This window comes from Ctenopharyngodon idella, chromosome 4 (assembly GCF_019924925.1).
Source record: "Ctenopharyngodon idella isolate HZGC_01 chromosome 4, HZGC01, whole genome shotgun sequence".
NCBI classification, from domain to species: domain Eukaryota; kingdom Metazoa; phylum Chordata; class Actinopteri; order Cypriniformes; family Xenocyprididae; genus Ctenopharyngodon; species Ctenopharyngodon idella.
The window spans coordinates 22940392-22967789 of NC_067223.1; the positions used below are offsets into that span (position 1 = coordinate 22940392).

General features: G+C 40.8%; 1 protein-coding gene across 1 annotated transcript; it reads left to right on the forward strand.

The window, feature by feature from the left end:
• Positions 1 to 3892: 3892 nt before the first annotated feature.
• On the forward strand, positions 3893 to 26759 carry LOC127511263 (heavy metal-binding protein HIP-like). Its single transcript, XM_051892077.1, has 4 exons — positions 3893 to 4348; positions 4524 to 4574; positions 18469 to 18600; positions 26441 to 26759. Exons 1-4 carry the CDS (start codon positions 3976 to 3978, stop codon positions 26719 to 26721), a joined length of 837 nt encoding a protein of 278 aa, XP_051748037.1. The 5' UTR covers positions 3893 to 3975; the 3' UTR covers positions 26722 to 26759.
• The last annotated feature ends 639 nt before the right edge of the window (positions 26760 to 27398 follow it).

Below are 27398 nucleotides of genomic sequence, written 5' to 3' on the forward strand. Positions count from 1 at the left end.
TAGGTTTATTGGCCTCAATGAGTCTGAGACTCCCGGTCAGTGATTGTGTCTCAGACAACATTAAATAATTCGTGAATATTTGTAAATATTCGTGGCATAACAGGTGGAAAAATGACTGTACTGCAGTTCTGTGGATGTTTTGCCTAGGCAAGGTTATTAGCCTTTAGTTAACTAAAAATAAATAAACAAACTATTAAAAATATTTATGCTAATCGACATATGAGAATATATAAATATTAGTTGAAAATGATAATTTTCAATATAATTTAGTTTTTTTTCCCCCCTGACCTTCAACCAATGCGATCCTTTCATTAACCAACAAGATTGTTAAATTAGAATTAAACGAAATTAGAATGAAGAAAAAAAATCCCATGGGTTTAGTTTTAGGCTATATGCACATAGAAGAAACAACAAAACATGAGGGTTCATTGCATCACATGCAGCGCTTCTGTGAACGGAGAAAAAACAAGATGAAATCTTATAAAAGGAATAAATAGCCTATTCCTATATAGCTAGGCATACACAAAATATATTAAACCTAAATAATTAACATATGAAAATAAAAGAAAAAAAAAAACTGCGACAAGTAGATCATCTATATGATGAGTTTCGCTTCATTTTTGAGAAGCAGGTTCACGGAAAGGAATTGCTTGTCTTTATTTTTCAAGCAATGTTATTGTGAGTGTACAAAATTAATATTTACACCTTCACAGATTCGAATGGTGTTACTCTTATGACCATAAATGTCTGAGTATTTTAATTGTTTCCGCTTTTATAAGGAAATTCAAATGAACGCGCCGGCGCCTCACGCGCACACACAACATAGGCATCAGTTAGTAGCTACTTGACATCTCAGCCTATTGTCAAAATAAAATATAGTCAACCAAATATAGAAAAAGTTACTCTGCTAATTTATAGTCTGTGTATAATCAGAGCGTTTAAATAATAAATAGGCTAGACTATTTAGCATCCAAAAACATAGCTAGTGCACATTTGGATTTATTGTTTTATGCAAAATATAATTATAAAATAAACAAATTATATTGGCATTCATAACCTATATTTTAAGCGAAACAACAACAGCCTAAAATTGCTAAATTTTGTTATAATATTCATTCAAGCTAATTTTACTGCACAAATGCAGAGTTAAAAAAAAAGTGTTTAAAAGATTACATGTATTGGAAAAAATGTTAAAAAGTAAATGTTAGCCACATAAAATATAGGTTAGCAAATGAATGCCAATATAATTTGTTTATTTTGACAATAGGCTGAGATGTCAAGTAGCTACTAACTGATGCCTATGTTGTGTGTGCGCATGAAGCGCCGGCGCGTTCATTTGAATTTTCTTATAAAAGCGGAAACAATTAAAATACTCAGACATTTATGGTCATAAGAGTAACACCATTTGAATCTGTGAAGGTATAACTATTATTTTTGTACACTCACAACAACATTGCTTGAAAAATAAAGACAAGCAATTCCTTTCCGTGAACCTGCTTCTCAAAAATGAATCGAAACTCATTTCTTGGACTGACTGGATGACAGATCTGTATATTTAAAATTCAAAGTAATCACTTTGGTAATCTAAAATACTTTTTGAATGTAACTGTAATTTGATTACCATCTATTTAAAATGTAACTGTAAGGAAATACAGTTACTCAAATTTTGTATTTTAAATACATAACGTTGTTACATGTATTTCATTATTCCCCAAACCTGTGTGTGTGTGTGTAGATATATATATATATATATATATATATATATATATATCAGGGGCATTTCCTCCGAGGAGGCAAGGGAGGCAGTGCATCCTCAAAAAAACTGGATGAGAAAATAATTGATATTACAAAAATAAAACAATGCAAATTTTACAAAATTTGACGTTAAAAAGTGTAAGAGTCACACGTTTTTCTAAAGAAACACTGTCAAACAGCGACACCTGCAGGTGAAGTTACAGCGGGGAGTCCGCGTCTCTTGTGCCTCCCTTTTGCTCATAGAAACCAAAGAGTATAGAACCCAAGAGGCGACACTTTGATACTTTTTGGGTAACAGCCACTAGATGCCGCACTGCCATTATGGGGTGAAAATACTAACTGGACCATAGAATCCTTCACATCTCACGCAGCCAAAATCGGCAAGTTTCACAACCAAATTAGAAGCACAGTAGAACAGTTTTTTAAATTAAGTCACCAGTAAATTGTATGGCTCCTACAGTAAATGTATTGTACCAGTATTTTACCAGTTGTGGAATCCAACCATTCAACCATCTGAGGTAACGTAGTTAGCCTACTTTATTGAGTATTTCCATTTTATGCAACTTTACACATTTATTAATAGTAAATAATAATTAATACATCTAAGATCATCATGTTTGCAGCGAACAACATATTTCAGGCCTAGTGGAGTAATAGTAATAATAGTATCACTAGGTCTGAATTGAAATATGTATATTGTACGTTTTAATGGATCACGCTACAAACATAATGATCTTATAATACATGATGCATTGCGCCCGATATCGCATAATTCACACTTTTGGACACTTTGCTTTAACGGACATTAGACAACACTGCAAAATCAAGCTGTTATATTCATATTTATTGTCCAACATTTCCAATTGATGCATGTCCTTAATTTAATTTCATATGTTGCTATTAATTCAGTGTTTATAATGCTAATACTAGATCTTTTAAAGAATTTTAACCTAAACTGCCTGGGTTTCTATGAGCAAAGGTTTTGTGAAAAAAGTGGAAGACTTAAACACAAAGTGTGTAAAATAAACTGTTAGAAGGATTTGATGATCATTGATAGTATTTTATTCTGTGTTGTCATCATTCAAGTTGGATTTTAGCTTTAATGTACTTTTTTTTTTTTAACAAAGTAGCTGATATTGCCATAGAAACTAGTGGACTGCTGACTCACTTTCACCCCAAAATGGCGGAAACGCAGGGCTGCTGCTCGGCGCCGGTGTTGCAATGGAACGTTCTATTGAGTGTGGCTTCTTGTTAGTGTATATTCTTTGTAGAAACGAAGCAGAGACCCCTAAGTGGGTTTAGTGGGGGTAATTGAAAATGAATGGGGGAAAGTCACGTGAGAGAATGGATATGATCGGTTACGATTAGACATGATAGGTTTGTGCGATAAATCCCACCTCTTGTTTTCGTGCGCGTTCTCGTCTAATCGGTCTGAATAAAGACAGCGATGGGGTTAATGGAAGACTTAATTAAAAAGTAAGTAAACAACTGTCACATAGATATCACCGCTTTATTTCATGTCAAAATTAAACTCGAAATGGCCTGAAAACATGATGACTGCGGGGGGTTTTAATGAGCAATCAGCGTGGTGAAATTAAAGGTACATCTTTGTGTCTGTGAGTGACTGACCAGTGTGTACAAGCTTGATGACTGCTGAAAATAAATTGACTATTAAAAAGAAAAGCTGAATATTACTTTATAAATAATATATATTGTTTAAATTGTTACTGCCTTTAGTCATTATTTTGGAATAAATGTAAAAATGAGTAAAAACTCTAACTTGATTAAATTTATACTTGGTTGTAGTAAATAGAACGTTACATAGTGTAAAAACAACAAAATAGAATTGTATTTTGGTCTCTTTATGTAATGTTAACTTAAAATTGTGTAACAGGGACATAAATGAGGACTTAGCCTTCTCATTTTAAAACACCACCGCACACCACTGATATAAACTAAAAAAAAAAAAAAAAAACCTGAGAGTCAAAGTTATTTTCTTTTGAGATCAACATAGTGCCACAAATGTTGTAAATAGAGATAAACATATACTAAGCCTGGAACACCCTAGTAATTATGATTAATAATTAACTGCAGAACTACTTTTTTTATCTGAAGCAATATAAATCAAGTACAAAAGACAGTAAATCAGGAAACTATAAAAGGAACATGAGAGGCTGTGGGGATGACAGAGCAAGAGCTGGAAACAAACATCAGTGAAGAATGAAGGCTTTAGTATGTATACTGCTGCTGTTGGAAACCTTTGTGTTTGTCGTCCAGCAGCAGGTAGATGGAGGACTCAATGAGAATGAGATCAGTCAACAGATCAGCTCTGAGGACGGAAGACAGAATCCACCTCAAACAGACACTTTGAGAGCTGAAGCTTCAACTGACAGCCAACAATACTGCAATCTGGGCATCCCTGACATCCATGCAGCACTGAGAGAACTGACCGCCACCGTTACAGAGCAGAAAGGAAACATCAGAGAACTGACCGCCACCGTTACAGAGCAGAAAGAAAACAACAGAGCTTTAGAGACACAACTGAGGGAACAACAAACGTTTATCCTGGAAGAGCTGAACAAGAAAAATGAAGGTATCTCACCAAAACATTCACTCTTTTATCAATGATCCTCAAAGTAAAACACCAATGCAATAACATTGTATAGTGTAAATGTTAGTGTAAAGTTGAGAGTATACTGTGTAAATTGTGTTATCTATTACAATAATCAGTGTAAATGTCATTTAACAGAATCTTTATTTCTTCACAGAAATTTCAAATCTTACTCTGAGTCAAGTGGAGTTGAGAAAGGAAAATAGAGGTGAAAGTGTGCTTGAATGATGTTAAATTCAGAGTATAATTCTCAGTGTAATAGAGTAATATATCACAATATTGCTTATGTTTTTCAACAACAGACAGAGAAATAGCTTTTTCAGCTTCACTGATGGAATCTGGCAGTGGATATATTGGTCCTTTTACCACTGAAATCACACTAACCTACAGGAACGTCTTCACAAACATAGGGAACGCCTACAACCCAATTACAGGTAATTATCAATGAAATGGAGTCATGAAACTCAGTTTATAGTAATGAAAACCCTTCTGCTCCATTCAGACTTCTCTGCGGTTGTGTAATGTGTATAAGAGAATTAAACAATCTGCCATCTTTCAAAACTATTACAGTGTGTAAATGAAACAGCTGATTCTGTATCTCTTGTTATTTGATTTAGGTATTTTCACAGCCCCATTGAAAGGAGCGTACATGTTCAGAGTCTCTATATATGGTCATGCCGGAACTGCAGCAAGTGTATACATTATTAAGAATGGAGAGAAGGTTGTTTCAGCACATGATCATCAGGCTCAGAATCCGGATGTGTTAAACTCCTCTAATGGAGTTGTGTTGATCCTGGAGGTTGGAGATGTTGTCTATGTGAGACTTTGGTCTGGCAGGAGGATATATGAAAACCAGAATATACACAACACTTTCAGTGGTTTCCTATTGTTCCCCTTAAGAGAACAGGAGCTTTGCAGAATGTGATTCCAATAATTCTGAACCTTCTACGTAAAATCAGTAAACTTGAAATGTTAAATATCTTTTTAAGTGTATCTTGTCACTGATCCTTGATCTGTATCTCTTTATCCTACATACATAAGAGAACAAAGAGACATTGTGGCATTTTCTTTTACTCACATTTTCATAAATATTCCCCAAACAATGCTTGCTTTGAAGCCTTCATGATATTATATTTATCAGTCCCACCTGGATTTTGCAAAAAAAAAGAAAAAAAAAAAGTGTTTGTCTGTGTGTGTGATTTTTTTTTTTTTTTTTTTTCATTAAAAATGACTGATTTTGTGGTGGCAATTTCCAGAAATTCATGAAAAATTCACAATGTTTTATTTCTAATTAGAACACAGCATTTACCAGATTATTATGTTAGATGCACAATAGTCATACATGGCTCAAAAGACAAATAAAATGCATAGATCTTGTTTATTTTGACCTTTTGCCAATTTCTGATACATTTTAACTTTTAAAACAACCTATGGACATGTTTTAGCCATACTACACACATTATCACATGTCTGAGTTGATGTGTTAGAAGCAGGAAAAATGGGCAAGCGTAAGGATTTGAGCGAGTTTGACAAGGGCCAAATTGTGATGCTAGATGACTGGAGCAGAGCATCTCCAAAACTGCAGCTCTTGTGGGGTGTTCCCGGTCTGCAGTGGTCAGTATCTATCAAAGGTGGTCCAAGGAAGGAACAGTGATGAACCGATGACAGGGTCATGGGTGGCCGAGGCTCACTGATGCACGTAGGGAGTGTGGTCTGATCCAACAGACGAGTAGCTCAAATTGCTCAAGAAGTTAATGCTGGTTCTGATAGAAAGTTGTCAGAATATATATCACAGTTTGTTGCATATGGGGCTGCATAGCCGCAGACCAGTCAGGGTGCCCATGCTGACCCCTGTCCACCACCAAAAGCACCAACAGTGGGCACGTGAGCATCAGAACTGGACCACGGAGCAATGGAAGAAGGTGGCCTGGTCTGATGAATCACGTTTTCTTTTACATCACGTGGATGGCTGGGTGCGTGTGTCGCTTACCTGGGGAACACATGGCACCAGGATGCACTATGGGAAGATGGCAATTCAGTGGAGGCAGTGTGATGCTTTGAGCAATGTTCTGCTGGAAAACCTTGGGTCCTGCCATCCATGTGGATGTTACTTCGACACGTACCACCTACCTAAGCATTGTTGCAGACCATGTACACCCTTTCATGGAAACGGTATTCCCTGGTGGCTGTGGCCTCTTTCAGCAGGATAATGATCCTGCCACAAAGCAAAAATGGTTCAGGAATGGTTTGAGGAGCACAACAACGAGTTTGAGGTGTTGACTTGGCCTCCAAATTCCACAGATTTCAAACCAATCAAGCATCTGTGGATGTGCTGAACAAACAAGTCCGATCCATGGAGGCAAATTACAGGACTTAAAGGATCTGCTGCTAACATCTTGGTGTCGGATACCACAGCACACCTTCAGGGGTCTAGTGGAGTCCATGCCTTGACGGGTGAGGGCTGTATTGGCAGCAAAAGGGGGACAAACACAATATGTGGCTGCACTGGTACAGAGCGGTACAAAAACTAGTATTGCGCTATGAGGCAGTTACGGCAGTTTTGGATGCAACTGCTGCGGCCCACAAGGATGGGTCATTCGAGGCTACTGGACTTAAATTGGAGTCATACTTTTTTATTGTCAATCTTTACATTGCTGCAAAGGTATTGGCTATCACATTTGATCTGTCTGAACAGCTGCAGGAGTCTTGCTTTATTGTCCTTAAAGCAAAGGCTCTGATCAGAAGCACCAAAAAGCACCTTTACACCATCAGATCCAACGCTGATTGGGAGGCTGTGTTGAAAAAAGCAAAAAGCTTTGCTGTCACACTAGGCATTTCACCTGAGTATGCAGCCACAGTAGCAAAGTCCCAACCTGCAAGACTACAGAAAGAGTCATCACTTTTGAGTGGGCATCTCATTGCTTCAACCACTGGATCCAGAGAGACCATAGGAGCAGACAATGTGAAAAGGGTGTACTTCTCTGTCATTGATTATTTTGTTAACAAATTCCATTGTCGGTTCAGTGACAACAATGCCCCTCTACACACTCTCAGAAAATAAAGTACATAATTGTACCTTTAGGGGTACAATGGCTTGTCACTGGGGCTGTACCCTCAAGGGTACAGCTTTTGTACCCTTGGCATAGGGTTGGGAACATATATGTACCTTTTTGACCCTCAAAAAGGTACATACATGTACCTTGAGGTACAGTAATAAGCCCTATGGGGTACGTTAGTGTAGATTGTACCTTGGGGGACAGAAATGGACTCCTACTGTACCCCTATTTCTGACAGTGCAACCACTAGAGGCCTTTGATAAAAATTCACCAAATTTGTACATGGATTCAGCAATAATTGCTGCATTTGCGTACTGCTACGCTGCACATGTTGATGAAGTTATCCTTGAGTCCCAGGTCAGCACTGCAAGGATATTTTTTTAAGTGTGATGAAAAACCAACAAATGACAATACTATTTTGTCAGATTTATTTTGTCTGCCTGTTGCCTACAGTGACTGTATGTAAGTTTACTGAATTGTAGATTCAAGACTATTTTCTTGTCTTAATATTTTCTTCTCTGTGTTCTGTAAAGCTGTGCAACAATTTGCATTGTAAAAGGTGATGTACAAATAAATTAAAATGGAATTGTAATAAAAATTACTTTGGATGAAATCATCTGCCAAATGTGTAAATGTGAAATTGGTTGCACTCTCTGGCAGAACCTATGAGTAAGTAATAATTAACAAATGTAAAAACACAGTTCATATTATGGTACTGTAAAACAAGTCAATGTCAATGTTATCATGGTGGATAACCACTTACCCATAATCTAGGGCATTCTTGCTTGTGAAAAGTTGTAAATCAGGTTAATAATTACATTACATTACACCCCACAAGAGCTGCAATTACAGAAAATAACATTTAAAGGAATTTTGTGAAAGTTAAACTCCATCAGCATCAGCTCTTGCCAGCAGCCATATCACCCTGTAGCCCAAGACCGGTTCCTCACTGAAGCTAAGCAGGGTTGAGCCTGGTCAGTACCTGGATGGGAATGTTCTGGGAAAACTAGGGCCTGGTTTCATAAATAAAAAAAGAATAAGACAGGATAAGGCCTTAGTTCAATTAGGAGATTCAAGTAGCATCTATAAATTGCATTAGAAAAAAAAACATCTTGAGACAGAACAATGGCACTGACATATTTTAATATATATCAGTACAAGTTGCTTTCAGTTAAAACAGCTCAAACATGCATTTTAATCTAGGACTAGCCTAAGCCTTGTCTGTGAAACCGGGCCTAGGTTGTTTCTGGAAGAGGTGTAAGTGAGACAAGCAGGTGCTCACCCTGTGGTCTGTGTGGATCCTAATGACCCAGTATAGTGATGGGGACACTATACTGTCAAAAAGCACCACCTTTCCGATGAGACGTTGAACCGAAGTTCTGTGGTCATTAAAAATCCCAGGATGGCCTTTGAAAAAAAGAGTAGGGGTTTAACCCCGGCATCCTGGCCAAATTTGCCCATTGGCTTTTGTCCATCATCATGGCCTCCTAATCATCCCCATATATTGTTAGTCGGTGTGACCATTTATAGTACACCTTTTAATCCTAGATTATTCAGGTAGGGTAAGGAAAGTCAAATCTAGCCTAAACCATAAGATACTTACCCGCCGGCAGGTTGAAGTCATTCAGGAATGATGTAGAAGACTACCTTGTGGTTGTTCTTTGTCGAGGCTCAGGTTGTAGTTATAAGTAAAGTCTCACGGAAGGCAAACATAACAATAAAATATCTCTTTTATTGATTACAATACAAAGCAGTTAATGCAAAATAAAACAAAATAAAACTTAAATCAACTTAAGCTAAAAAGCTCTATAACCTAGCTTTATCCAGCAATATTGGAGATGCTGTTAAGCGCCCCTCGTTAGGGTACCAGGTGTCCTTCTACGCTTAATGCAGGCAGCATCTGAGGAGGCCTTTTACTCCTCAGACTTTTATACAAATTTTTGGGACATTCTAACTTAATATTACTCATCAATTGATCAATGTCTATGATCCAATCTTCCTGCTATAGGCGTATCAGTCTCTGTATCTCTTGCTTACTAAGCCGGATGTCCCTCCTTTGTCGCCTACGCTGTCGTCTTCTTCTAGCACTTTTCCTCTTCTTCACCGAAGTCTTCGTCTGGCTCACCTCCGCTTTAGGTTGCAACATGCTTTCTTCATCCTTATTGTTAATCTTTGTGGTTGGTTACAATCATCAAACTCAAAAACCTAACTTTCACAATTGTTGCTTAGTCATCTTATCTTATAACAAACAAAGGAAGTATTGCAGTTTAATTTCATAATCATTCAAGCATTCAAGCATATATGGCATTAACTTAAGCAAATAACAACATTCAAACAGGTAAATAGCAATATCAACATCAAAATCCAAAACAATATATATACTGATTGGTTTCATCACTCTGTCTCCTCTCCACCAAACAGCTGGTGTGTGGTGGGCGTCCTGGTATAATATGGCTGCCGTCGCATTATCCAAGTGGATGCTGCACATTGAGGGTGGTTGAGGAGATTCCCCCTTCCATGTGCAGTCTTTAGAGTGCTGAGAATAGCTGCAATATGTATATTATAGCTATATAATAGCTATAAATGTAACATTATTATTATTATTTACTATTTTTTGTGGCATGATCAGTCACATGGTCAGTCACAACAGAAATAAATTTTAAATTGTTCTTTAGTTTAAAAAAAATGTCATGCACTTACAATCGATGTAAATGGGCCAAGCAGTAAAGATTAAAATACACACTGTTTCAATAGTATAGCCACAAGACTTAAACATTATGTGTAAACGTCACTTTTTAATTTTGTCTGTGTAAATTTACATACAAAGTCTCCTCTTTTTTGTCATAACATAAAGCTGGTAAACCTAGTAACTTTTGTAAGATATTCACATGGATACCAGAGAGTGGAGTCAGAGGTCAGAAACATACCAGAGGTCGAGATTATCACTGACACGTGACAATAGCTAATGTATTTAATTTAAATAAACTCACTCAAACTTGCATATCAATTGGAGTAGTTCATGTGACTACAGTTGTTCAACCGTAATATTTTAAAGCGACGAGAATACTTTTTGTGTGCCAAAAAACCCCAAAATAATGACTTTTTTCAACAATATCTAGTGATGGGTGATTTCAAAACTTCATGAAGCTTTGGTTCTTTATGAATCTTTTGTTTCAAATCAGTAGTTCGGAGCATGTATCAAACTGCCAAAGTTACGTGAAGTATTGAAGTTTTAAAACACTTACGACGTAACGAAGCCTCCTTTACTGAAATCTTGTTTTTTGGTGCTCTGAATCACTGATTAGAAACAAAAGATTTGTAAAGCTTCAAAGCTTCATGAAGCAGTGTTTTGAAATCTCCCATCACTAGATATTGTTGAATAAGGTCATTATTTTGTTTTTGTTTTTTGCCACACAAAAAGTATTCTCTTTGCTTTATAATATTAAGGTTGAACCACTGTACTCACATGAACTGGTTTAAATACACTGGCCCTCATTTATCAAACGAACGTAGAAACCAGCGTACATCCGAACGGAAAATTCCACTCACTATAACGCTCACGTGGTATTCATTAAACTTTCGTATGCGTCCAATTCTGTCACACGAACGAACGGGTGTTGATAAATGTGGCGGCTGAAAACAATAGTCATTTAAATATCACGGCTCCAAATTTTAGAAGCCTCGCCCCATACGAATGCAACACAGACCAAAGACATGTAAACGAACCAAAAACAGGAAGACAAGACCCTGAAAAGGACAGAATCCTCACGCAAGTTGGTTTTTCTCGTCATAGTCGCGAGTTTGCCCATCACAGGCATCAGACGCGCGTCTCCACGCAGCAGATTGTTTGCATTTATAGTCTACATGGTCTTTGACCTGAGGATCCATAGTCTGCATTTTCTGTACATTTCATGTTGACATGAAATATTTCTATCACACCAATTAAAAGAAATATAACTGATTACAAAAACTGTCTACCGAAGCTTTGATTTATAGTGTTTTAAGACTTTAATCAAGAACACACCACAGAGAAGTCTTCTGACCAAACTGTGAGTAATTTAAAATGCTTATAATTTAGGCCAGACTCGACTTACTTTACGTAACCTGAGAATAATAAATAATAAGGTTAAAGGTGTTAAGATCAAAGTACACAAAACGGCTCATATTATGATACCGTAAAACAAGTTATTATAAACTTTATCATAGGTGCATAAATCCAGTTTCTCAAAATCAGGTTAATAATTACATGTAATGTTTTTATACATGTCATTACATTTATTAACTTGACATGTTTTGTGTTGAGTAATAATATTGAGTTGTACACATATAGTCTGTTATCTTCAGTATATTTTGTATATAATTGTATAATAACAGCAAGGAAAGAATGAAATTGATTTTGCCCTCGAATTACTTTTTTGTATTTATTAATCCATGCATTTATTCAGTTCTACATCTGTTTTTATTTACTGTGTAAATTAACATCCAAATTTTTTTTTTTTTTGTCATAATATAAACCTGGTAACTTTTGTAAGATATTCACATGGATATATTTCTGACCTCTGATTATATCAGAGGTCCAAAATATATCAGAGATCAGGATAATCACTGACATGTGACAATATCTAATGTATTTAATTTAAATAAAGTCAATCAAACTTGCATATAGGTGTACATTTTGAGGTAATAATTCCTCATAATCTCACAAGCCTGTTTTATTAAGTTAGGTGCTATAAATAAATACTATAAATACTACTAAAGTGTAAAAAGATTTTAACCTGCGCTAGCGTGCAGATCAGATGATCCATTCACACGACCGGAGGTTTCTGCGATCCAACAATCTTTGTGATTATCACTCCACCTCCCATAAGGTTGCTGATCTATATAAATTAAAAAAACAAAACAAACAAAAAAAGAACTGAGAGATGAGTCAAAAGCTATTTTCTGTTGAGATCAACATAGTATCACAAATGTGAATAGAGATGAACTTGCCTGGAACATCCTTTTGATTACGATTAACAATTAACTTGAACTACTTATTTATCTGAAGCAATATAAATCAAGTTCAAAAGGCAGTAAATCAGGACACTATAAAAGGAACATGAGAGGCTGTGGGGATGACAGAGCAAGAGCTGGAAACAAACATCAGTGAAGAATGAAGGCTTTAGTATGTATACTGCTGCTGTTGGAAACCTTTGTGTTTGTCGTCCAGCAGCAGGTAGATGGAGGACTCAATGAGAATGAGATCAGTCAACAGATCAGCTCTGAGGACGGAAGACAGAATCCACCTCAAACAGACACTTTGAGAGCTGATGTAATGATGGGTCGACAGAATGTGGATCCATTTGCAGCTAGTTTATTAAAAGTACTTACAGAGTAGACAGGGCAAAGGCAGAGGCATAAACAGTAACAGGCAATGGTCGAGGCAGGCGGCAGACAAACTGAGTCAGGGTACAGGCAAGGATCAGGGCAGGCAGCAAACAATCACAGTCCAGGAAACAGGCAAAGATCAGGGTAGGCAGCAAAGGGTCGCAGGGAATAAACAGTCCAATCGGTAACAGATAAACAGTCCACAGAAAAACGCTCAGAAATGATCACCTCGGCAAATCAAGACTTCGCGATGTGTGTGTGTGTGAGTGTGTCTTATATAGTGTGAGTGTGATGCGGTGCAGGTGTGTGTGCAATCAGTCCCAGGAGTGAGGGCCCATGGGAAACGTAGTCCGAATGAGAACTGATCAGTATTCCGGTGATGGCTCCCTCCGGTGGTCCGGAGGAAGGGCCGAAGGAGCCATATTCGTGACAGAGCCCCCCCCCTGTGAGCGGCTCCAGACGCGAGGAAGCGGACGCCGGGGTCTACCACGTGGTCGAGGGGCCGGTCTCTCCGGGTGCGTCCGATGAAATTCCTCTGTGAGTGAGGGGTCCAGGATATCATCCGCATTGACCCAGGATCGCTCCTCCGGGCCGTACCCCTCCCAGTCGGCTAAGTATTGTAGTCTCCTACCCCGGCGCCTGGAGTCGAGCAGCTCTCGTACTTGATAGGCTTCCTCGCCTTCAATCATCAAGGGTGGGGGGGAGCGGACCTCGGCTCCCTCTGGCTCCCCTCTCGGACCCCCGGAGGGTTTCAGCAGCGAAACATGAAAAGTGGGAGAGACACGGTAATTAGCAGGCAAGTCTAAACGAAATGATACTGGGGTGATTTGTTTGATAATTTGAAAGGGCCCTACAAACCTGGGACTGAGTTTTCTGCATGGAAGTCTTAGCCGGAGGTCTCTGGTGGACAGCCAAACCCATTGTCCCACGGCGTACTGGGGATTGGGACGTCGGTGACGATTGGCCTGCATCTCCTGCCTTCTTACGGCGCGTTGTAGGTGATGGTGAGCTTGGTCCCAGGTTTCTTCGCTTCTTTGCATCCATTCAGTAACAGACGGTAGATTGGATGGTTCACCAGACCAAGGAAATAATGGAGGTTGGAAGCCCAAGATGCACTGAAAGGGCGTGACACCAGTGGCAGGTTTCTGTAGGGAGTTTTGGGCGTACTCCGCCCAGAGCAGATAACGGCTCCAGTCAGTCTGGTTGCGCTGGCAGTAGGTGCGTAAGAATCGTGTTAATTCTTGGTTCATGCGCTCTGTTTGGCCATTGGATTCTGGATGGTACCCTGAAGTGAGGCTGACGTTGATATTGAGACTCTTGAAGAAGGATGACCAGACTCGAGATGTGAACTGTGGGCCCCTGTCTGATACAATGTCCTCAGGTAGTCCATAGAAACGGAACACATAATTGCATAGAAGCTCAGCTGTTTCGAATGCTGTGGGTAGCTTGGCCAGTGGTATGAGTCTGCATGCTTTTGAGAAACGGTCGATGACTGTGAGTATGGTGGTGTGGCCCTGGGATTCTGGGAGATCCGTGACAAAATCAATGGCTATGTGAGACCAGGGACGTTGAGGAATGGGTAATGGTTGTAACAGTCCAGCTGGCGCTTGGTGTGAAGCCTTGGTGGTTTGACAGGGTGTACAGTTAGTGATGAAGCGGGTAGTGTCGGATAACATGGAGTCCCACCAGAACTGATTTTGTAGCAGGTGGAGAGTGGCTGTAACACCCGGATGACCAGAGCTTGGGAAGTCGTGCACGTGATGAAGTAGTCTGTCCCGAAGCTGTGCTGGGACGTAGGTGTGGTCCGGCGGGCATGTTGGAGGAGGAATGGTCTGTTCGTTGGCATGTGTGATCTCTGTGATAATGTCCCATTGAACTGGAGCCAGCAGTAGGGTGTCAGGGATTATGTTCTCTGCGATTTCTGTCCGTTCCACCTCCTCATGCTGCCGTGACAGCGCGTCTGCCTTGGTGTTCTTAGAGCCTGGTCTATAAGTTACAGAGAACTGGAAGCGCGTGAAGAACAAGGCCCACCTAGCTTGCCGTGGATTTAGACGCTTGGCGGAACGCAGGTATTCCAGGTTTTTATGGTCTGTGAGAATGGTGAACGGATGTTTTGCTCCCTCCAGCCAGTGACGCCACTCCTCCAGTGCTGCCTTCATAGCCAGTAATTCCCGATTGCCCACATCGTAATTACGTTCAGCCGCCGACATTTTCCTGGAATAAAAAGCACACGGGTACATCTTCTCTGGGTTACCTTGGCGCTGAGAAAGGACGGCCCCTATGCCCGTGCTGGAGGCGTCCACTTCTACAATGAAGGGAAGTTCAGGGTCTGGGTGACGGAGAATGGGTGCTGACGTGAAACGCTCCTTTAGCTCTTGGAAAGCCTGTATTGCCTCAGAGGACCAGATGAGACGTGAGGACTGCCGCTTGGTCATGGACGTTAACGGGGCTGCAACGCCGCTGAAGTTCCGTATGAATCGCCTGTAGAAGTTGGCAAACCCCAGGAACCGTTGTAACTCCTTCAGTGTGCGAGGTTGTGGCCAGTCCTGTACCGCCCTCACCTTACTGTCATCCATGGCCACGCCCTCACGGCTGATAATGTAACCCAGAAAGGTTGTGGAGGTTTGGTGAAATTCGCATTTCTCTGCTTTTGCATAAAGTTTGTGTTGTATCAGTCTTTGGAGTACCGCCCGTACGTGCTGAACATGTTCCTTGAGAGAGTTGGAGTAGATGAGGATGTCATCTATGTAGACTATGACCCAGCGATTAAGCATGTCACGGAAGACGTCGTTAATAAAGGACTGGAAGACAGAGGGACTGTTGGCTAGCCCGAACGGCATGACGAGGGTCTCGTAGTGACCAGTGGTGGTGGAAAAAGCTGTCTTCCATTCGTCCCCTTCTCGGATGCGAATCAGGTTGTACGCACAGCGAAGGTCCAACTTGGTAAAGTATGTGGCCTGCCTGAGTTGTTCGAGGGCTGGAGGAACTAGAGGTAAGGGGTACCGGAACTTGATGGTGATGTCATTGAGTCCACGGTAGTCGATACAAGGTCTTAATCCGCCGTCCTTTTTCTTGACGAAGAAGAATCCTGAGGCTGCCGGTGATGTGGACGGGCGGATAAATCCTTTGGCTAGTTCCTCCTCGATGTAGGCTTTCATGGCTGCTGACTCGGGTTGTGACAGGGGAAAGATCCTGCCCTTGGGAGGTGTGGTTCCAGGCACCAGGTCGATGGCACAGTCCCCGGAGCGATGAGGAGGAAGTTCGGTGGACTTGTTCTTACTGAAGGCCACAGCCAGATCGGAGTATTCTTCGGGTATGTTTAATTTCTCGGTGTCAGAATCGTGGAGTGCAGCGGCTTGAACTGGCAGGGGAGTGATTTGTTTCAAGCAGTTTGCATGGCAGTTAGCGTCCCATTGTACAATCTGGCCCTCCTTCCAGGAAATGTGTGGGTTATGGGTTCTGAGCCACGGCAGACCAAGGATCACGGGGTTGTTGGGTGAGTGGATAACGTAGAAGCGAATGAGCTCATGGTGAAGGGCCCCTACTTGTAAAGCGAGTTCGTCTGTGATATGGATCACTTTGCCTCCGCCGATGGGCTTCCCATCTAGCGCCTCCACTGTCAACAGGGAATTACAGTCTGTTAGTGAGATGTTATGATTTTTGATGAAAGCATCAGACATGAAGTTCCCGGCGGCCCCAGAATCCAGCAAGGCGTGAGTGGATAGACGTTGGCCATTTACGGTAATCTGAATGGGAATTTTAAAGCAGTTGGAGTGTGGTACAGAACTCACCGCTTTGGGATTGGAAGACTGAGGTCGTACGGGGCAGTTAATCTTGATATGGCCGGCCTGGCCGCAGTAGAGACACAGATGTAGTTGTCGTCTCCTTTCTCTCTCTTCGGGAAGTAGCGGAGTGTAGCCGAGTTGCATGGGTTCCAAAGCGGGTCCGGCTGAGGCGGATAGCCGAACGGGTCGTCGGGTGCGTAGCAGATTGTCAATGTGAATGGCCAGTTCGATGAAAGCGTTGAGCGAGCTTCCCTCATCCCGGCACGCGAGTTCGGCTTGTAATTCCAGTGATAGACCCCTTCGGAAAAGCAGTTTTAATGTGTCCTCAACCCAGTTCGTCTGAGCGGCGAGAGTGCGAAAGTTGAGCGCGTACTCAGCTGCTGTTTGTTTACCTTGGCTGAGAGACAATAGCTGATCGCCGACGCTCTTGCCTCCTTCGGGATGTTCGAAGACCTCTTTAAAGCTTCGCAAGAAGTCCTGGAAGGTGGGGAACACAGGACTGTCATCTCTCCACACCGCGGTGGCCCAATCCAGTGCTTTGCCAGTGAGCAGGGAACACACAAACGATATCCGACTGGATTCGGTGGGATACAGAGACGGTTGTTGGTTGATGAACAGGGAGCATTGGAGAAGGAACCCCTTACATCTGGCGGGACTGCCGTCGAACTTTTCTGGGAGCGCTAGGCGAGGGTTGACCGCAGGGGAGGCCGCGAAGCCTGGATTGGCGGGAACAACGGGCGGCGGTGTGGCGATTTCAGCAGGGCTAAATCGGAGGCCTTGGAGCGTTTTCACCAGTTCTTCGGTAAGAGAAGTTAAGCGGTTAAGCTGATGTTGATGCACCGCTAGCTGGTTGGCCTGGGCAGTTAGTTCTGACGAAATCTGCATGAGGGCTGCTGGATCGCTGATCGGCGAAGTCTTCTGTAATGATGGGTCGACAGAATGTGGATCCATTTGCAGCTAGTTTATTAAAAGTACTTACAGAGTAGACAGGGCAAAGGCAGAGGCATAAACAGTAACAGGCAATGGTCGAGGCAGGCGGCAGACAAACTGAGTCAGGGTACAGGCAAGGATCAGGGCAGGCAGCAAACAATCACAGTCCAGGAAACAGGCAAAGATCAGGGTAGGCAGCAAAGGGTCGCAGGGAATAAACAGTCCAATCGGTAACAGATAAACAGTCCACAGAAAAACGCTCAGAAATGATCACCTCGGCAAATCAAGACTTCGCGATGTGTGTGTGTGTGAGTGTGTCTTATATAGTGTGAGTGTGATGCGGTGCAGGTGTGTGTGCAATCAGTCCCAGGAGTGAGGGCCCATGGGAAACGTAGTCCGAATGAGAACTGATCAGTATTCCGGTGATGGCTCCCTCCGGTGGTCCGGAGGAAGGGCCGAAGGAGCCATATTCGTGACAGCTGAAGCTTCAACTGACAGCCAACAATACTGCAATCTGGGCATCCCTGACATCCATGCAGCACTGAGAGAAATGACCGCCACCGTTACAGAGCAGAAAGAAAACATCAGAGCTTTAAAGACACAACAGACGTTTATCCTGGAGGAGCTGAAGAAGAAAAATGAAGGTACCTCACCAAAACGTTCACTCTTTTATCAATGATCCTCAAAGTAAAACACGAATGTAATACATTGTACAGTGTAAATGTTAGTGTAAAGTTGAGTGTATACTGTGTAAATTGTGTTATCTATTACAATAATCAGTGTAAATGTCATTTAACAGAATCTTTATTCCTTCACAGAAATTTCAAATCTTAATCTGAGTCAAGTGGAGTTGAGAAAGGAAAATAGAGGTGAAAGTGTGCTTGAATGATGTTAAATTCAGTGTATACATTCTCAGTGTAATACAGTAATATATCACAATATTGCTTATGTTTTTCAACAACAGACAGAGAAATAGCTTTTTCAGCTTCACTGACACAATCGAACAGTGAATATATTGGTCCTTTTTCCACTGAAATCACACTAACCTACAGGAACGTCTTCACAAACATAGGGAACGCCTACAACCCAATTACAGGTAATTATCAATGAAATGGAGTCATGAAACTCAGTTTATAGTAATGAAAACCCTTCTGCTCCATTCAGACCTCTCTGCGGTTGTGTAATGTTTATACAAAAATTAGGAGCCGTTTACACGACAACAGTTTCAACTAAAAACGGTAAACTTTGAGTTTTGTGGTTTTGCCGTTCATTCACAGTGTAAAGTAGGGTTCATAAACGTTGCGTGACACACACTCAAAAGAATAAAATAAATTACCGGAGAGAAGCAGCTCATGAACAGTCGTCTGTTTATTCACTCACATGCTTGGCGCTGAGAAAAACAACACCAACTTGCAATCCAGCCAATCAGGAAACACAACGATGAACACTGAAGTAAATCAAATTTTTGAACAAGAACACAGATTCCAGACTTTAACCCACTATCTCCCATTTATATAATTATATGTATATTTAACCTTACATTTCTTCCCCCACCCACTTAAGAAACGTCCCCGTTTCTTTACAGTTACATCCATTGGAAAGGGCAAAGTGCTAAGGAAACAGAACCAAAGGAACGAAGAAAAAAAAAAAAAAAAGTAAAATGCAAGTCATACCAGGTCCACAGGCATTTACTCTTTTTACATCAAGACATAATCTTTTAAATACCTAGGCAATTCAACCTGACGTCGACCTAGGCATGCAGCTGGACCAGAGCTTGAACTCTGAATAACAGGAGGACTAGCAGGCAGGGGGTCTGCCAGTAAAGGGTGAGGTCCAGGAGCAAGTGATGTCTGTGGCAGGATGGGGTCCTTAGATGTTCCCTTAGAAGTGCACAGGGCAATTTGTGGCGGTTTGAAAGGAAAGGCCCCTGATAGAGCAGTCAAGGATGGGGAAAGAGTTGAGGGGGTATTTTGTTTCTGTTTTTGAGGGACAGGTGCATGGTATGGTCTCAGATAATAACAGATAATAATGTATAATGTATAATAAGTGACACCCACATCACCCTCTGACTCCAAACAGTCCACAATTTCAAACGGCCCTTTCCAGTGAGGAGCAAGTTTCTGCCTGATTGTGGTAGGGTCATGCAGCCACACGAAGTCTCCCCGTTGATAAGGAGTGAACTTCAGTCCCTTATCATAGTGTCGCTTGCAAACAAGCGAAGCATGGCGGTTGCTCAGTGTTTGGATGTACAAATGAACACCAAAGTATTTTTTTAGTTCCTTCATCCCAGCCTATGAAGAAACAGTGGGTTAATTTTATTTTCTCTGGTAATGCGCCGACACAACTTTTCACCGACGACTGTTTCCTCAATTTGGGCCAATACAGAGCTGGCCTTGCTGAACATCTGAAAATAAAGTCTGGATCAGTACCAACTCTCCTTGGCTCAGCTACAAACCTCAGGCAAGTAAGTCAACTAACGTTATACAATTTTGTTGCTTTACTGTATATGGTTACCTAGTTTGTTATCCTTAGAATGTGGCTGTAACTTCAGCCCTGCAGCTAACAGCCCAGTTACTGTCATTAATGTAAAGGTAGATAGCATCAAGTATGTGTGTGAATACACACACTGTAACGTAAGTTACACAACGGCACCTATCCAAAAAGGTAGATGTAATAATGGCACAGGTCTGACTAATATAGTGGCGCTGGTTAGTGTCTATAGCTGATAATAAATATATATATATATATATATATATATATATACACACATAATAGAAAATCAGAGCAACATGAAAAGCCAACAACGTAGTAATAACTGTAACAGCATACATAAACATACATAAACAAACCAACTAAAATACTGTATCCAGACACAATATTTTAAATGAACCATTTGGAGACGTCCTGCTGTAGCCGTTGGGTTGCAACTTCTTCATCCGGTGCTTCTCCATCCGGATCAGATTCTGGGTCAAATTGAAAAGCTTGAACGACTGGGTGTCTACGAGCCATTGCGATACATCCACTGTCAACATTAGCGCATGGTACCGTGGCCACAAGCTGGTTAAGGCCACACACCCGCCCTCCACCTTGCCCCGCCTCTCTCTTCCTCATTAGCATTTAAAGCTACAGACCCAGAAACGGCACGTCCTGAGGAAAGCTCATTGTGGGACTGGCTTGTAGTGGCTGAAATTCTGTACCGTGGCTGAAATTCTGTATCAAGGCTGAATTTCGGGAAAGAGACTTCAGATACAGTACTAGGGACCACTAAGCCCTTTATAAAATCATCCAAAAAGCAGCACGTCATGGGACTTTTAAAACGTTCAACCATACCATCACCTTGTGGATGGTATGGGCTGGTTCTGGTCTTATGAACACCCAACATTTGACAGAGATGTTTAACAAGGTCTGACTCAAATTGCCGCCCTTGGTCTGTAAGACCTTTGGAATGCCATGATCGCAGATAAAATTCTCAAAAAGACACTTAGCCACTGTTGTAGCCTTCTGGTCTTGAATAGCGTAAAGGTTAACATATTTGGAAAAATAGTCCTGAACAACAAGAACATACCTGTTTCCTTGACTTGTAACAGGAAGTTCAAGAATATCTGCAGCCACTTTCTAAAGAGGTGCTGTCACTGCCACTGTTTTCATCGGTGCTTTTTGAACAGGGATTGGAGTGCGTCTGGCATCACAAGGAACACACTTCTTACACCACTCACATATGTCCCGGGACATGAAAGGCCAGAAGCAGAGTAGTTGTGCCTGTTGCAAGACTTTTTTTGACCAATAGATGACCAGCAATACGGTTGCCATGGAGGGACTGAAGGACCTGCTCCCTTAAGGTTTGAGGTACAATGACCTGAAAAATCACAGATTTGGTGCCTGGACTAACAATTTCACGACAGAGGAGCCCATTGTGTAGTGTTAGCCTGAAGTATTCTTTCCACAGAATTCTCTCCTCTGGCGACCGTCTGTTCATCTTCCTATATGGTGGTTTGTGGCCTTTGAGTTTCCAACTCACAACTTCCTTTAAAACTGGATCCTGTCGTTGCTGCTCTTTGAAACTCAATTCAGAGGTAGCCAACTGCAGAATGAAAGAGGAGGTTTTCTCCTCTTTCAAGAGGAGGTTTTTCTTGCTCAACACAGGCGGTTAATGTTTATTATATCATGGGTCATGCCGACTGATTGAACTGGTCTTTCAGTCCCTGAATAGTTGCTAATTGACAGCTGCCATTTGACAGTGTTGCCAAATTCTGAGCCTGAGTCTTGACGACATGACTGGGCGTCGGCATTGGCATGACTTTGTCCTTTTGTGTATGACCATCCATTCAAATGGATCTAATTCAAGGGCCCAGCGGGCTCGCCGACCAGTGCGATAGGCCCAGGAGGGGTTTGTGGTCCGTAATGATGAAGAAGGGCTGCTTGTACAAATAGTGGCGGAAATGTCTGACAGCCCACACAATGGCCCAAAGTTCTCTATTGTACATAGACCACTTCTTTTCAGCCTTTGTGAGGACATGGCTGGCATAAGCAACCACTGTTTCTTGAGTCCCTTTTTCCTGGGCAAGGACAGCACCTATAGCTGATGCAGAGGCATCTGTTTACAAATGGAATGGCCGGTGAAAATCTGGGAAAGAGACAGTAGGTGGATGAGATAGGGCATGCTTCAAATAAGCAAATGCATCATGACATTCAGCAGTCCAATGGAATCCAACATTTTTCTCTGTCAGTCTATGGAGAGGGACTGCGTGGTGAGCAAAATTCTTTATGAATTTGAGTAGCAGCACAATCCTAAGAATGCCCTCACTTCAGTAGGTGAGCATAGGATAGGCCAGTCCTGAACACTCTGAACATTTCTTGGATCAGGTTGAACGCTGTCTTTAGATACAATGTGACCCAAGAACTGAACCTCACTTTTGGCAAGCGAGCATTTTTTCAGGATTTGAATCTGGAAAAAATTTCCTCCAAATGCTGATGGTGATCCATAAAAGTCTTACTGAAAATTAAGACATCATCCAAATACACCAAGCAAGTTTTCCAAGGCAGCCCACAAAGTACCGTCTCCATTAACCTTTGAAAAGTTGCTGGAGCATTTGTCAGACCTATGGGCATAACTTTAAAATAGTACAGCCCACTACCTGTGGTGAAAGCAGTTTTCTCACGATCCTCTTTTGCCAACTCCACTTGCCAATAGCCATGCTGCAGGTCTATTGTGGAGAAGCAAGCAGATCCTGATAATGCATCTAATACATCATCGACTCTTGGAAGGGGATGAGAGTCTTTTATGGTTACAGCATTGAGTTTCCTGTAATCTAGGCAGAATCGCCATGTGTCATCCCGCTTACGCACTAAAACTATGGGCGCTGCCCAGGGGCTATAAATCTCTTCAATGACATCTGCTTTTAAGAGTTTCTTGTCTTTGTTCAGGCGTCACACTATCGGGCCTTTGTTTGATTGGCATGGCCTCACCTGAGTTCGATGTCTTCTTCTGTGGTGTTCAGAACTTGTACTACAGTCAGGCCATTTTGAACCTCAATGAGTGTGTGCAATGGCCACATTACTAGCTCGGTTGGGCTCCAGGACACCTGTGTAGTCAGTTGGCACAGGAGATACAGCCGTCGCTCCTGCCACACATGCTGTGATAATCGTTTCACTCCATGCCGGTAAATTTGGTAGATGTAAGCACAGAAACATTACAACAGGCTGCAGCTTTATGTCCTGTCAGGTGCAGAGGGAGCTCAACATTTCATAAGGACAATTTCTGATTAACTACATCAAGGACAGCATGGTGTTTTTGTAGGAAGTCCCACCCAAGGATGACTGGATGGTGTGCACCTCTAACCACCCGGAAATCATAAATCATGATGCAGCAATTCTTTCCAAGTCTCATACCTAGAACTAAGACACCTAAGGTGTCCAGACATTGCCCAGTGACAGAACGTGCAAGTACCATTGAAGTTTTCATAGGCCGTTTTTTTAACATTGGATGAGAATGTCGAAAATCTTCCCCCACAATGGAGATAGTAGAGCCCGTGTCCACCAGAGCAGAAATTTCCACTTCTTCCACAATTGCCAAAACATTTGCTGACACCTTGTTAGGGGGTTGTGTGTGCTCCTCATTTGTATTAAATACTGTAAAATCAGTATGGGGCCGGGAGGCTGAAGCTGATGTTTGCCCCTCAACATGCATGGCATTGTGCCCTTTCACAGCGACAATAAGAGTGTAATGTCCAAATGGCGCCACTATTGCGTGCCGAAAAAGTTCATAAAACTCTACAAAAAGCGCCACAAATGCAAAATAATGACCCAGCTGCCACCAAATGTAAAGTAGGGTTCGTAAACTTTGCGTGACACACTCAAAAGAATAAAATAAATCACCGAAGAGAAGCAGCTCATGAACAGTCGTCTGTTTACTCACTCACACGCTCAGCGCTGAGAAAAACAACACCAACTTGCAATCCAGCCAATCAGGAAACACAACGATCAACACTGAAGTAAATCAAGTTTTTGAACAAGAACACAGATTCCAGACTTTAACCCTCTATCTCCCATTTATATAATTATATGTATATTTAACCTTACAACAGAACAATAGCGTTTTGGGACCTGAAAATGCAAACTTTTGAAAAAGTTATTTACAAAAACTTTCAAAGTGCAAGTTTTTGGTAACAATACTGTTATTAGCATCCTCTCAGCCTCGACTGCAAACATACTACTGTTCTCCACTGATGCAGCATCTAGTCAACAAACTAATTACTTTATAATGATATGAAAACATGTACTGTAGTGTACACTGTATAACATACCATTTTGTTGTCTATGTTTTAAATCCATTTTTGAAGCGTCCCACTCACGTGTCAAAACAAACTCATCAGTGATATTTCACCTCTAGAGGCCACTCTCGTACTGTATAATGACAGCGCACACTTCTCAGCCACTCCAGCAACAGACGCAACCTGGAAAATGAAACCAACCATGGTTGTGGGAGCACTTGTTTGCACATGCTTGTTTGCAGTCTGTGTTCTTCCCGAATTTATTTTGCAGTAAGTAACGAAAATGCTTTGGGGAAATGTATTGGAGTAAAAGTATACATTTTATTCAGGAAATGTAGTGAAGTAAAAGTAAAAGTTGACAAATATAAAAACTCAAGTAAAGTACAGATTCTCCCAAATAATGTGTGAAATGGGCAAATAATGTGTGAAAGTATACACATAATAGACCTATGCTATGCCTTTGTGTGTAAAGATGGCAATTTTTAAGCATGACTGTTTGGATTTATATGAAATAGTAACACTTTGCAATAAGAGTCCATTTGTAACATTTAAGGTCAATAAAAGTATTGTTCATTGTTAATTTCAACATCTACATTTTAACATTTTAAAGTGGTCTCTTACATTAGTTATAATGCACTATGAATTAACATGATCAATGTATAAATAATATTAGTTTTTTATATTTAAAACTTACAATAAACATTTTGCAATTTTTTTTAATTCAAAGAAAACAAAATGTAATAAAGAGTTAAAACTGAACACAGTCTTGCTGTTCAAACTGTATATAGGACAATTTTTAATAATTTTTTTCACTCCTTTTATATTTTACATTTACTTGTACTTTTAATACTTGAGTACATTGAATATAAAAAAATACTTTTCATACTTAAGTACAAAAAATATCACATACTTTTACTCAAGTAATATTCTAAACAGTGACTTTAACTTCTACCAAAATCATTTTCTGGTAAGATATCTATACTTTTACTTAAGTATGGCTTTCAAGTACTTTATACACCACTGCAAACATGTGAATTTGTAAAAACTGTGATGTCATGCGTATTACGTGTTCAGTCTATAGAGGGTATGCACGTGACGTCACCGTCGACCATTATGACTGCGGTTACGCCCACTGAGTGGCAGCATTGGTTTTCAGCATGAATGCTGCGGAAAACACAAAAAAACATCCAAAATGTGAAAGAGCTTTGCGATTGACTGTACAAATAGCTTTGGCACAAAACCTGAGGTATATATTTAAAAACTGCCGAAAGCTACAGAAAAAAAAGAAGCAAATGGATCGCTGTAATTCACAGAAACAACTGGACTCCAGGCAAAGAAACATGGATTTGCAGTTATCATTTTGTTACATTGTTGGATTTTGAGGTAAAATCATACCGTATATATTGTATTGTTATATATTGTGTTGACAACTCGTCAATTAAATATTTACCATCTTATATTCTGCATAATTGGGTGTTTTTAAATAAACACTGACAAAAACTATACAAGTTTTAGGGCTGGGTTAATGACGAAATATATAACATTGATATAAGTGATCACTCGGATTTAAACCTACCTATATTGTAGTTATATAAAATATTCACAGGCAGGTTTGCTTTATGTATTTTCCCAGTGTTGAAATCAGGCACATATAAATGTCAGTAAAGCAAAATTCCAGGCTGCATGTACATATCCATGGATTAGGTTTATTTGACAAGTTGTAAGAAACACTTTCGAGATCAACCCTTAGTGTAATCGTTTATTTTACTCGCGTTTTCGCAGTTTCCCCTATTAAATCCAGTCATGCAGCAGCTTCTTTTACCACTCAGTCCAGCTGAGGGAGCGCGTTCTGGCGGGAAAGTGGCGTTGATGCATACCCTCTATAGGTGTGTAGTGTTTCTTTAAAAAGTGACACTGGCCTGGCAGCAGAATACATTGTTTTTAAGTTGTTTCCTTGGATCTGTGTGAACGGGGATCATTTTGACAACATTGTTGTCTTTACACGAAAAACACAAAGAAAAAAACATGTCTGTTTTAGGAAATTGTTGTCGTGTAAATGTAGCCTGAATTGATCTGCCATCTTTCAAAACTATTACACATTGTGTTTGGTAATTAAGCAATCATAAATGAATCGGCTAAATCTGTGTCTCTTGTTATTTGATTTAGGTGTTTTCACAGCCCCACTGAAAGGAGCGTACATGTTCAGAATCTCTGTATTTAGTCATGCCCCAACTGCATCAGGTGCCTCCATTTATAAGAATGGAGAGAAGGTGGTTATAGCATATGATAATCGGCCTCAGAATGAGTTAAACGCCTCTAATGGAGTTGTGTTGATCCTGGAGGTTGGAGATGTTGTCTATGTGAGACTTTGGCCAAACTCGAGGATACATGATAGCTATAATAACCACAGCACATTTAGTGGTTTTCTACTGTTTCCCTTAAGATAACAGGAGCTTTGCAGAATGTGATTCCAATAATTCTGAACCTTCAGCGTATGATTTAAGATGAAGAACCATTAACATATAAATCTGTATTAATGAGGACTAATGTGTGTTTGAAATTTGTAATAGATTACTGTATAAAAGTCTGACCTGCCTATACATGTAACATTGTATAAAGAGTTTCAGCACTGAGACAGGAACCATGAATATCATGAGACTCAAAAGTAGGGCTGTCACGATTCCTCAATTAAATATGAGTACTCTATTTTTAAAAAAATCCTCGATTGCAATCTACCTGTGTCGATAAATGCCAAGTTCACACTGCACAATTTTCAAACTCCTCAGATCACTGTTCTTTTCACAATGCACCACTATCTTGGGACAGCATTCAGTCACTGCTGTGAGCACATTGCTCGATGGATTGGTGACAGAGGGTTACATATTACATGACTTTACAATAGGAAGAATTGCCGACACCACTGTCTGGTCCTCAAACTACGCTTCACATCCAAACACACGTGAGGAGTGATAAGGGAACAACACAAGGACACGTGTGAGAATGGAATTGTTAGTAAAAATGTTAGCCGGCAAGAAGCTTGTGATCCAAATTGTCTGTGTGCTTACTTGCAGCGAAAAGGATTTAATAAAGAAAAAAAGAATTAGATTTTTTTTAAAATGAAAGA

Coding starts and splice junctions, on each gene's coding strand:
- LOC127511263 (XM_051892077.1), top strand. CDS start 3,976: ATGAAGGCTTTAGTATGTATACTGCTGCTGTTGGAAACCTTTGTGTTT. Junction 4,575..18,468: donor GTTGAGAAAGGAAAATAGAG/GTGAAAGTGTGC, acceptor TTTCAACAACAG/ACAGAGAAATAGCTTTTTCA. Junction 18,601..26,440: donor CGCCTACAACCCAATTACAG/GTAATTATCAAT, acceptor TATTTGATTTAG/GTGTTTTCACAGCCCCACTG.